General features: G+C 43.4%; 1 protein-coding gene across 4 annotated transcripts in view; it reads right to left on the bottom strand.

The window, feature by feature from the left end:
- Positions 1–3,463: 3,463 nt before the first annotated feature.
- dyrk1aa (dual-specificity tyrosine-(Y)-phosphorylation regulated kinase 1A, a) overlaps positions 3,464–13,506 on the bottom strand; it is a 59,850-nt gene continuing 49,807 nt past the window's right edge. For all 4 annotated transcript variants that reach the window (XM_014137264.3, XM_014137267.3, XM_014137268.3 and 1 more), the window contains 5 exons: positions 9,847–9,993; positions 9,331–9,471; positions 7,752–8,055; positions 7,322–7,446; positions 3,464–7,098 (listed from right to left, as the gene is read on the bottom strand). In XM_014137264.3, coding sequence (XP_013992739.1) covers positions 6,496–7,098; positions 7,322–7,446; positions 7,752–8,055; positions 9,331–9,471; positions 9,847–9,993 — 1,320 coding nt within the window. In that variant the 3' untranslated portion in view covers positions 3,464–6,495. The remainder of the gene's footprint in view (positions 7,099–7,321; positions 7,447–7,751; positions 8,056–9,330; positions 9,472–9,846; positions 9,994–13,506) is intronic.

The raw sequence follows: 13,506 nt of genomic DNA, 5'->3' as shown, positions 1-13,506 counted from the left end.
ATTAAACAAAAAACAAGCAAGGAAATATAATTGCTCAACTGCATATCCATTTTACTGGTGGTATGTTCTCCACATTTGTGTTAGAATACCCTCTTGTGACTAAAATATGTACTGCACTTTAAGGAATGGTTACAATACTACAGTCGATTGCAAATACTTTCAGGAGCATGATATAGTAGTGATCAATGTCATTAAGTTGAGAGGGAAGACTTTTAAATACATAGGCACAAGAGAACGTTGACAGTAACAGTTAAAGCTATGCAATTGGTGACAAAGTACATAGTTTAGCTACTGTAAATCAAATCAAATAAAATTTTATTGATCACATACACATATTTAGCAGATGTTATTGCGGATGTAGCGAAATGCTTGTGTTCCTAGCTCCGATAGTGCAGTAGTATCTAACAGTGCAGTGTTATCTAAAACAATACATACAAATCTAAAAGTAAAAGAATGGAATTAAGAAATATATAAATATTAGATCGAGCAATGTCGGAGTGGCATTCACTAAAATACAGTAGAATAGAATACAGTATGTACATATGATATGAGTAAAGCAGTATGTAAACATTATTTAAACATAATTAAAGTGACTAATGTTCCATTATTAAAGTGGCCAGTGATTCCAAGTCATGTATATAGGGCAGCAGCCTCTAACGTACATGCTTGCGTAACCGGGTGGAAGCCGGCTAGTGATGGCTATTTAACAGTCTGATGGCTTTGAAATAGAAGCTGTTTTTCAGTCTCTAAGTCCCAGCTTTGATGCACCTGATCTCGCCTTCTGGATGATAGTGGGGTGAACAGGCCGTGGCTCGGTGGTTGATGTCCTTGATGATCTTTTTGGCTTTCCTGTGACATCGGGTGTTGTAGATGTCCTGGAGGGCAGGTAGTTTGCCCCCAGTGATGCGTTGGGCAGACCACACCACCCTCTGGAGAGCCCTGCAGTTGCGGGTGGTGCAGTTGCCATACCAGGCGGTGATACAGCCCGACAGGATGCTCTCAATTGTGCATTTGTTAAAGTTTGTGAGGATCTTAGGGGCCAATCCAAATTTCTTCAGCCTCCTGAGGTTGATGAGGCACTGTTGCGCCTTCTTCACCACACTCTGTGTGGGTGACTATTTCAGATTGTCAGTGATGTATATGCCGAGGAACTTGAAGCTTTTCACCTTCGGTCCCGTCGATGTGGATGAGGGGGTGCTCCCTCTGCTGTTTCCTGAAGTCAACAATCAGCTCCTTTGTTTTGTTGACGTTGAGTGAGAGGTTATTTTCCTGACACCACTCTCCCAGGGCCCTCACCTCCTCCCTGTAGCTTGTCTCGTCATTGTTGGTAATCAGGCCTACTACTGTTGTGTCGTCTGCAAACTTTATGATTGAGTTGGAGGCGTGCATGGTCACGCCATCATGGGTGAACAGGGAGTACAGGAGGGGGCTGAGCACGCACCCTTTTTATTTATTAAAGTCAGTTAAGAACAAATTCTTATTTACAATGATGGCCTACCCCGGCCAAACCCTCCCCTAACCCAGACGACGCTGGGTCCAATTGTGCGCCGCCCTATGGGACTCTTGATCACGGCCGGTTGTGATACAGCCCGGGATTGAACCAGGGTCTGTAGTGATGCATCTAACACTGAGATGCAGTGCCTTAGACCGCTGCGCCACTCGGGGGCTCGTGTTGGGGATCAGCGAAGTGGAGGTGTTGTTTCCTACCTTCACCACCTGAGGGCAGCCAGTCAGGAAGTCCAGGACCCAGTTGCACAGGGCGGGGTTCAGACCCAGGGCCCCGACCTTAATGACGAGCTTGGAGGGTACTATGGTGTTGAATTCTGAGCTATAGTCAATGAACAGCATTCTTACATAGGTATTCCTCTTATCCAGATTGTATAGGGCAGTGTGCAGTGTGATGGCGATTTTATTGTCTGTGGATCTATTGGGGCGGTAAGTAAATTGAAGAGGGTATAGGGTGTCAGGTAAGGTAGAGGTGAGATGATCCTTACTAGCCTCTCAAAGCACTTTATGATGACAGAAGTGGGTGCTACGGGGCGGTAGTAATTTAGTTCAGTTACCTTTGCTTTGTTGGGTACAGGAACAATGCTGGACATCTTGAAGCAAGTGGGGACAGCAGACTGGGATAGGGAGAGATTGAATATGTCCGTAAACTGTCCAGCCAGCTGGTCTGCACATGCTCTGAGGACGCGGCTAGGGTTGCTGTCTGGGCCGGCAGCCTTGCAAGGGTTAACACGCTTAAACGTTTTACGTCAGCCACGGAGAAGGAAAGCCCACAGTCCTTGGTAGCGGGCCACGTCAGTGGTAGTGTGTTATCCTAAAAGCGGGCTAAGAAGGGGTTTATCTTGTCTGGAACAGAGTTCAGGGGGTAGACCAAACAAGTCCCTCAGTCCAACACCTTGACCATTAGGCCAACACCAAGGTCTGAACCGGTTGATGAGATTTTTGGTGTTGATGAGATTTCTGATGCTACACAATCCCTTTCCTTCCCACACGTAACTATCTCAAGTCAATAACACCTGGGCACACCTCCGATGGCCTTACAGTAGCGCTATCCCACTTCTAACACCAGTACAATCCTGCTGTCTGCCACACCTTAATCATTACACCAAATACATTCATTCACAGGTGTCACACAAAAGAGGATGCCGCTCTACAGTATATCAAGCAGGAAGAAAACAGCAGCTGCAAAATGTATCAAATGTTCATTTCACCAGACATCATACAATAGTTTACCTGGCATGAAAGTCACACCAAGGAAGTATTAAAATGATTGCAAAGGTAAGGGGCTTGGGTCTTTCTGTCATTTTGTCCCACTTTCTGCAGTGTCTAAACATTCTGTTTTACTTGGTTCTTCAGTGCCATTGTGACTTTTCTACATTTTTAAGGATGGAAATCCCTTCATAACAATCAAAGGACCAAGTGGGGTGAAGGGTTAACACCAATGCTTTATATACACATCATTGGTTAACACGGTTAACACACGTTCAACGTGATTGTGTCAAAAGGGATAGCAATCCATGCTTTGGTTTAGTTTCTGTATTGTGGTATGTGTGGCAATGGCGGAATAACATTAAAAACTTGTTAACTATGATTGATAGTGATGGTCGTATTTGCTCGCTGTAACCAACTAAGTAATAGTTTTCCTGGCGCAGTTTCCACATGCTAATGTTTTAGCATTTGTGGCACATATCCCATGCAAGTCATGGGCCTGATATTAGCATCTTTCGCATATGTTCAAAATCATCTAAGTGAGCTTACATTTTTGATACTTTCAAATTTGGACATACCATACTTGGATTTGGGTCTTTTTAATATTGCATTCATTACTGAAGCATAAAATTGTCATGATGGGAACTAGACTAGTTAGAATGCTTGGGTTGGCATTCCAGACAGGTCTACTGTGATTGAATGTTAGTCCTGTTACCCAGTGAAAAGGAAACAAAAAGAACAGACTCAGTACAAGTTAATGAACTTTTTTATATCATACATAAGACCGCTTGAATATAATACAAAGGGCTTGTCCATTTTGTATCTTTTTGTAACATCATATACACAGCAAGTATTGACTAGATCTTACAATCTGTGGACACAGGTACTTTCCCCATGCCGTTTAATCTTAACAGTGCATGTCAGATGTCCTGTAACCAAACTATGTTGTCAATCACTCAAAACCAGACTGGGGGACAGAAAATAAAGGGTGGCAAGTAGGACAAAGCTTTTATTTGAATGAAACAGGGAGCAGAGCAGAAATTATACTGAACACTTGGGAGTAAACGTTGGATGTTTGTTGACTGGTTATATGGTGACGATCATAGCTTTCACACACGTGTCAGTAGCCTGACTTCAAATGGACCCACGGTTGAAGCTTATGCCAATTTTAATGCAACTTAAATTAGTTCCTGTAATACGTACATCATTTCTTATGTATTTGTTATATATTAAAACACAGCTGTCATTCAGGTTCGTAGACATACACCCACACACTATACCCTGTCTATAATATTTAAGGTATGCATATCTATTGTCCTGTTAAAATTTAAACCCTACAAGTTTTGCATTTGTACTGGCATTGTCAACTACTTTGGCCTGGAAGCACTGTTACCCATTGACTAATATCACAGAATAACTTCCACTGCATGGTCTCCACATTGACTTAAATGTACTCAAAATACCATTAGGAAAAAAGTAGTGAGTTCTAAACTTCCTTTATTAAAAAAATATAAATATATACATAAATTCTATTTCAACTATTAAAATGGGGTTGAAAAGTAAACACCTGAAGCCTGTGTTGTCATGGACACCTTTCCTCTAGCTGTTGCCGCCCCTTTCCATTTGCAACTGGTACAAAACGTTGGCCAGTTCTCTCGTATCCTCTGGCATCACACGAGGAGACTGGAGTATGACGCTCCAGCAGACAGGGCTCACTTCTCACTCCATCCATCCCTACTAGTTTCCTTTTGGATTTAACACCCATGGTGAGAGCTTCAGTCAAACACGTGAATTTGAGCTAATTTAGAGCAGTACCCCATCTCCAAAACCATCTAAACATGTGGATGTGTACAGTGCCTCTGCTAGCTAGGTCAAATAGGGTTGCTTCAAAATTGGGGGGGGGGGGGGGGGTACCATTTTAGCCACTGCCGTGAAGACTGCCAAAAGTCATTTTAAGGCAGCTTTACCCAGATAGATAGGCATGTTTGAAACAGCCTCTGAAACCCAGGTCACAAATTGAAGGATTAATGCACTGTTATTAACATTTTTTCCTCTCGACTCATGAATACGAGGACTTGCCCCGACTCATAGCCACCATACTGATACTCCGGAACCCGCAGAGTAGCAACCAGCGTTGGCATCTATTGTCCCTCAAGTCCTTGATAACGGGAAAAAAAGTTATACCAATGAGAGATTTGTTTTTGTGTTTTTGTCTTTTTTGAGAACCTTTACAACCAATTCTGTCGAGGATACAGCTAACAGTAAATGTATTGAGTTCAACAACAGTTCCAGTTTTGCTAAAGCAATAGATACAGCCATTTTTACTGACATTTAAAAAAGGTCTTGATACACCTTGTGTCAAAGTGCAGAACTGCTACATTATTTGTTACAGACATCTATGTGCTATAAAAAACAGCTTTGGTACAATAAATTATCAAAAGGGAAAATAAATCTTTGTAAAATTCACAGCATAATTGTGAGACAAAAAAAATCAGTCACATAAAATTCTGCATGTTTTCATTTTCAAGAAGAACCGAAGACATTTGTGCAGAAGCTCTGTTGGAGGAACCACATGCTGAAGAAACAAAGCAAAGAAAAGCAAGTAAAAAGCAGGAAGGGACACAGTCGTAGCTAATTCCATCCATCTTGCAAAAACACTACTGTGAACTTGCAAGGCCCTGCAATCACTGGGCCTCGCAAGTCATACATTTTAGTTAAAGGCCTCTTAAATTAGCATTCTCAAAAACACCTTTTCTTCCTATTTAAATTTTTTTGAGATTTTTTTTGTTTTTATCCATACTTCAAAAATACAGGAAAGCTATTTTCTCATTTAAACGATAATGTCCAGCTTCTTTCCCCCACCCTCACTTCAGAGTCAAAAAAAATCATAAGGCCAAAGGGTTATCTCAAAAAACTGCTACTGCCCAGACATCTGTACTTTAGTTTTGGGCAGGACCGGCCCTGGCTGCTGCTCCTCAGTAGATCTCTTCAGTGTGGACCTGGTCAGGGCCCACCTTCACTGCTCTGGGGCCTCCCAGCTCTCTGCTGCCCACGTGCTGACCTCGGCAAGAGCGCCGGCCCACAGTTCGCATCGGCACCAATCTCAAACAGAGAAAGAGTGACACAGACAAACCCAGCGAGACGGAACCTCCCTGCATAATGCTTCATTCCTCTGCAACTCTACAGGTCTCACAACTCACAGGTGGAATTGCACAACAGAACAGAGAAATTCAAATGAGAACAAAAAGTACAAAAGCGAAAATAATTCTTGCCGAAGACAGGGGAAAAAAGGCAAATGTGTGGATAGAAGTTGCTGGAAGTGTTATGGTACTGTAGCAATTTCTTTACTAAATAGCCGTTGGCAAAAGAGGGCCACGTAATTTTCTAACCACATACTTCTAAGCTCTCAGCTGACAATAACAAGGAATAATGCAAACCATGCAGTCAAGTGAGAGGTGAATGTGAAATGTATGGGTGTTTCAGTACTGTTGTGAAGTATGCTATGCGAGACAGTTTGTAGTAAAAATCTGTAATTCCCTGTGAACACTGAAAATGGTAGATCCAAAAATCCCATTTGAAAACCAAAGTGAATAGAGAAACCCAAGGGTGGCATGGGGAAGAGTAGCTGGAGAGATGGTGGGCTCTGCACTGTGGTAGCGGGTCAGTGATAATCGCCCCTCTAATTTTAAGCAGCTTTTTGATCTCTATGCACTTTTTTGTTGAAAAAACCACCACCTAAAAAAATACAAATAGAAAGAAAAAAAAACATTCTCAGTTTAGTCATGAACTGGCGACAGAACTCTGCTGTACACAGACTCCCGCCATGGGCGACTCCTCCCTGTCTATGCCCTGTCTCATGCCCATGGGGTAGGTGGGGTGGCCCGCCATTCCAGTCTCTTGTCTGGGGTTGGAGAAGGCACCCAGTCCCATGGTCATGCTCCCATTCCTACCAAAGTCCAAGGCTGCGTTGGTGGGGAGCGGGCGCAACTGGTAGGCCTGGTTGCCCTGGGCCCCGGTGGAGGAGGAAGATGTGGAGGAGGAGGAGGCGGAGGAAGACAGGGAGGTCATGGACAGGTGGCCGTGCACCACCTCCATGGAGTTCTCCGTGGAGGCGCTGTTGGTGGGGGAGCGGTAGAGGCGGGGCCGGGGCCGTGCTGGCAGGCCCTGCTGTCCATGAGGGTGATGGTGTCCATGGTGATGGTGTCCGTGGTGATGGTGGTGGTGGGTGGAGGAGATGTTGCCGGGGGCCAAAGGGTGGATGGCTTTGGGCGCCTGGGGAGGCACGTGGAAGGTGGTCTCCTGGACGGGATGGGTCTCCACCGTCACAGTCTGCACCCCTTCGCCACCAGCCCAGCCCACGGGGGGAGGGAACGGCTGCCTCGCCTAACGCACAACAGCAACACAGTCAGTTAGTTATTTAAACAACTGATAAGAGGTCATTTAACTCTGTCTGAATAAACACACATATATGTTTAGAGAACCCAAGACTTCCCCTGTGGCTATGGGGCTCATCTAGCTCAAATGGGAGTTGATGTAAAGGTTGTCAACCTGGGTTATAGACTAAGTTGGCCAGGAGCAATAGTGTGTGTGTGTTTGTGTGACTTGCCTGTGGGCAGAGATTTTCGCAGTCCATGACCTGCACGGAGGCGCTGAAGTGACCTCCGCTGTGCCGAAGCTGATGCGTGGGGTCCGAGCGCGCCCGCCCACTGGTGCTTGTGCCAGATGACCCTCCTGCAGGAAAGAGACAAACAGAAGCTGGTTGACATTCAATTTTAATGTTGAACTTTTGAGACAGTTCCATTCTGCCTGATGGCGTTGCACTACTGTACCTGAGCTGTTAGTTCATTGCTATCATTTCATCATGTCTGATCCAGGGTTTGAAATCCATTCCTGAGGGATTCCCAGTGTGCTGGGCTAGAACAAACAAAGTGAACACCCTGGGGTTCCCCCAGGATTGGACAGACACACAGGTCTAACATCATGCTAAAGCTTCAAAGTGAACACCCACAGCATCGCGGCTGCAGTGCTCTCCCTACCTGAGCTGGAGGAGGTGCTGGAGGTGGTTCCCGAGGACTGGGACTGCTCCAGCGCTGGGCTGGTGGACACACTGCTGCTCGTATTGGTCCCCTCATCCGCCGTCTTCTTGAAGAAGCTGTGCTGCAAAGCGTAGTAGGGCTGGATGCGGCTCTTGGGGTCGTAGTCCAGCATCCGCAGGATTAGGTCCTTGAACTTCAAGTAGTCGGCTACAGCGTGGCCAGACTCGCCTGCCCGCCGCCCCCCAGGACCCCCCGCCTCCACACCCAGGATGCTGTGCAGCTTCCGCGTACCCGGCGGCTTATACTGCGCACACACACACACACACACACACACACACACACACACACACACACACACACACACACACACACACACACACACACACACACACACACACACACACACACACACACACACACACACACACACACACACACAGAGCAGAAACTTTAGGAGGATACATACTATTGCAAAGGAGAGTTATGACGTCACAACATCATTTGAGTTTATTTTTATTTTTACAGGGACAGTGCACATTAATCAACGTTTCAGTAAAAGTGCCGGTTTTAGCCAGCCGGCTAATTTTCATCCGCAGTCCCTGGGCAGGTTATTAAAAACAATTACAATATAGACAATCATTGAACAGTGAGCACACGCAGAGTAACATAGGACAAGCAAGACATAGCATACAGACAGAGCAACATAGAACAAGCAAGATGTAGCATACAGACAGAGCAACATAGAACAAGCAAGATGTAGCATACAGACAGAGCAACATAGAACAAGCAAGATGTAGCATACAGACAGAGCAACATAGAACAAGCAAGATGTAGCATACAGACAGAGCAACATAGAACAAGCAAGACATAGCATACAGACAGAGCAACATAGAACAAGCAAGATGTAGCATACAGACAGAGCAACATAGAACAAGCAAGACATAGCATACAGACAGAGCAACATAGAACAAGCAAGATGTAGCATACAGACAGAGTAACATAGAACAAGCAAGACATAGCATACAGACAGAGCAACATAGAACAAGCAAGATGTAGCATACAGACAGAGTAACATAGAACAAGCAAGACATAGCATACAGACAGAGTAACATAGGACAAGCAAGATGTAGCATACAGACAGAGTAACATAGAACAAGCAAGACATAGCATACAGACAGAGCAACATAGGACAAGCAAGACATAGCATACAGACAGAGCAACATAGAACAAGCAAGACATAGCATACAGACAGAGCAACATAGAACAAGCAAGACATAGCATACAGACAGAGCAACATAGAACAAGCAAGATGTAGCATACAGACAGAGCAACATAGAACAAGCAAGACATAGCATACAGACAGAGCAACATAGAACAAGCAAGACATAGCATACAGACAGAACAACATAGAACAAGCAAGACATAGCATACAGACAGAGCAACATAGAACAAGCAAGACATAGCATACAGACAGAGCAACATAGGACAAGCAAGACATAGCATACAGACAGAGTAACATAGAACAAAAAGAAACAAGACAAAATCCATAAAAATTGACAGAGTGATTTGTTGAACTCACCCTTTTGCCATCTTTGGTCTTCTTTGCACCCCACGTACTGTCAGACATCTTCTCGAAGAACTTCCTGGCCTTGGGGGCCTGGTCCAATATGTAATTGGGAGGGACGCCCAGCACTTCCACTATTTTGTTCATTTGATCAATCTGAAAAATCAGGAAGACATAATTGAGAACATCTTACCCTCTTTGGCACTGTAACGGAGTTTTAAATTGCCTGTTCCTCAGAGTTTAAAAACATGGATATTTTTTTAAATATACAAATATTGATAAAACATCGAAATAACATAACATTCATATAAAAAATAAAACAACTCAAATAGGTGAAAAGTTGAGTCATGTCTACTACTAAAAAGTTTAAAAGCACCACAGCTCCCTCTGTTGGTCATTATAAGGTTCTCACTCCCTATGCCTGCCATCTTCATGAAGGCAAAAACTGAAAATCTCGCATGAGCACAATATAATCTGACAAATTATATCATCCCAAATTATGACTGCATCATTTCATTCCATAAGTCCTACCTCATTGGCCCCACTAAAGAGGGGCTCTCCGGTGTGCATCTCCACCAGGATGCAGCCCAGGGACCACATGTCAATGGCCAGGTCGTAAGGCATGCCCAACAACACCTCTGGGGATCGGTAGAACCGACTCTGGATGTACTGGTAGATCTGAGTGGAAAGAAAGGGGTCACGGCTGTTAGGACATGGCATTTATGTCCTCCTTCTGTAGGTCAAGTAAAAAGAAGAAAGACGGCAGGTTTTCAGCAGAAATAAAGTTTGTTAGCTACAGTGGTTGTTCCCTCAAGGTTAGAAGAGGATAACGGGTTGCTACAATTTGGTACTTATGTCATCATTAGTGTAGGGTAGGCCATGTAATGTGCAACCTTTTCCACACAAATATGAATGAAAAAAATGTGTTTATTTTCTTTCCACACCATACTCTACCAATCCATCTATCCAATAATAAATGAATCCATTAAATACAGAATCCATAGTGGGTCACAACTAGTGATGCACCGATATTTTCCTTGACAAAAACCCCGATACGGATAGTAAAACATTTAGCGGCCTTTTAAGCATTCTAGTACAGTTCAATAGTTATCACACACACATGGACGCTGCGGTCTAAAGCACTTTTAAGCATTCTAGTACAGTTCAATAGTTATCACACACATGGACGCTGCGGTCTAAAGCACTTTTAAGCATTCTAGTACAGTTCAATAGTCATCACACACACATGGACGCTGCGGTCTAAAGCACTTTTAAGCATTCTAGTACAGTTCAATAGTTATCACACACACATGGACGCTGCGGTCTAAAGCACTTTTAAGCATGCTAGTACAGTTCAATAGTTATCACACACACATGGACGCTGCGGTCTAAAGCACTTTTAAGCATTCTAGTACAGTTCAATAGTTATCACACACACATGGACGCTGCGGTCTAAAGCACTTTTAAGCATTCTAGTACAGTTCAATAGTTATCACACACACATGGACGCTGCGGTCTAAAGCACTTTTAAGCATTCTAGTACAGTTCAATAGTTATCACACACACGGACGCTGCGGTCTAAAGCACTTTTAAGCATGCTAGTACAGTTCAATAGTTATCACACACACATGGACGCTGCGGTCTAAAGCACTTTTAAGCATGCTAGTACAGTTCAATAGTTATCACACACACATGGACGCTGCGGTCTAAAGCACTTTTAAGCATGCTAGTACAGTTCAATAGTTATCACACACACATGGACGCTGCGGTCTAAAGCACTTTTAAGCATTCTAGTACAGTTCAATAGTTATCACACACACATGGACGCTGCGGTCTAAAGCACTTTTAAGCATGCTAGTACAGTTCAATAGTTATCACACACACATGGACGCTGCGGTCTAAAGCACTTTTAAGCATTCTAGTACAGTTCAATAGTTAACACACACATGGACGCTGCGGTCTAAAGCACTTTTAAGCATGCTAGTACAGTTCAATAGTTATCACACACACATGGACGCTGCGGTCTAAAGCACTTTTAAGCATTCTAGTACAGTTCAATAGTTATCACACACATGGACGCTGCGGTCTAAAGCACTTTTAAGCATTCTAGTACAGTTCAATAGTTATCACACACACATGGACGCTGCGGTCTAAAGCACTTTTAAGCATTCTAGTACAGTTCAATAGTTATCACACACACATGGACGCTGCGGTCTAAAGCACTTTTAAGCATGCTAGTACAGTTCAATAGTTATCACACACACATGGACGCTGCGGTCTAAAGCACTTTTAAGCATGCTAGTACAGTTCAATAGTTATCACACACACATGGACGCTGCGGTCTAAAGCACTTTTAAGCATTCTAGTACAGTTCAATAGTTATCACACACACATGGACGCTGCGGTCTAAAGCACTTTTAAGCATTCTAGTACAGTTCAATAGTTATCACACACACATGGACGCTGCGGTCTAAAGCACTTTTAAGCATGCTAGTACAGTTCAATAGTTATCACACACACATGGACGCTGCGGTCTAAAGCACTTTTAAGCATGCTAGTACAGTTCAATAGTTAACACACACATGGACGCTGCGGTCTAAAGCACTTTTAAGCATTCTAGTACAGTTCAATAGTTATCACACACACATGGACGCTGCGGTCTAAAGCACTTTTAAGCATTCTAGTACAGTTCAATAGTTATCACACACACATGGACGCTGCGGTCTAAAGCACTGCATCTCAGTGCAAGAGGCGTCACTACAGGCCCTGGTTCGAATCCAGGCTGTATCACATCCGGCCGTGATTGGGAGTCCCATAGGGCGGCGCACAATTTGCCCCGCGTCGTCCGGGGTAGGCCGTCATTGTAAATAAGAATTTGTTCTTAGCTGACTTTCCTAGTTAAGTAAAGGTTACTCACACACACACACACACACACACACACACACACACACACACACACACACACACACACACACACACACACACACACACACACACACACACACACACACACACACACACACACACACACCTAATCACTCATATTTCATATGTCACAACGATTCATCGATACGTATGCTATGATGCTGGTAAAGTTGTCTCGTGCACCTACAGTGCTGGTCATAAAAATAAGCTAGCTAGCTCATGGATGCAAACAATATTCTTCCCCAAAAACATAGCAAAACAACAACCTGTTTCAGTAGCTATAGTTAGCTAGCTAACTATATATCTAGGTTAGCCTTTTATTAAAATAAAAGTATGTCATTGACAGTAATGCAAATTAATACAAATAGTAGAATTATGCAATAATTGAATAGATCATGCTAAACGAGGTTGGAATGTTGTTATAAAAATAAAAAATAAATCAACAAAAGACAATAATTTGTTAATTTGACAAACATCTGTTGAAATCACACTGGATGTAATATACTTTAGAATTGCATTGGGGGCATTCTTATTTCACTGTACAGCCTTACCTATGGTTTGTGGATCAATGACATGGGGTATCAGTCTACTCAGTGACACCCAGAGAACATTAGCATCGTAGCTCTTATTGAGGGACTATGAAACAGCTGTGAATTGAGCCACTTTTATTGTCAACCTATGTGTATTGAACACTATTCCCGAGGAAAAACAATACTGAGTGGATGTTTTGGAGTCTGATAACTCTGAGGAGGATATTGGGAAAAAACATCTTGGGTATTGAGTAGACTGATACCCCATTTCATTGGTCCCCAATCCTTAGGTAAAGCTGTACAGTGCAATATGAATGTCAATACACACAATAGGCTGACTGGGGAGATGATTTCAGTCACGCGATAACATTTGCGTAAACTCTTCACAGTTGTGTTCTGTGGGTGTCACAGAGTAGACTGATACCCCATTTCATTGCTTCACATTCCAACCTTGTTTAACATTATCTAGACTAAATATGGCATGATTCCACCAATTGTAACCTTCTGCATCACTTTCAAAGAGGTAGTTTTATTTTGAAGGCAAACCACAAATTCCACTATTGTGCCTAATCCTTATTGTAGCTAGCTTCACAACACATAACCCAGTCCGGTAGAGACTCACTAGCCAGATGAAGCTAGCTGGCTGCTTATAACGTTAGCTTTGGGCAAAAGCTCCAGAAGTTGCGGTCGAACAAATAATGCTTTATTACCAACGCGGTATTGTAAACACATCATT

Source organism: Salmo salar, chromosome 13 (genome assembly GCF_965601325.2).
Source record: "Salmo salar chromosome 13, fSalSal1, whole genome shotgun sequence".
NCBI classification, from domain to species: Eukaryota; Metazoa; Chordata; class Actinopteri; order Salmoniformes; family Salmonidae; genus Salmo; species Salmo salar.
This window is presented reverse-complemented; position numbering and strand designations above follow the sequence as displayed.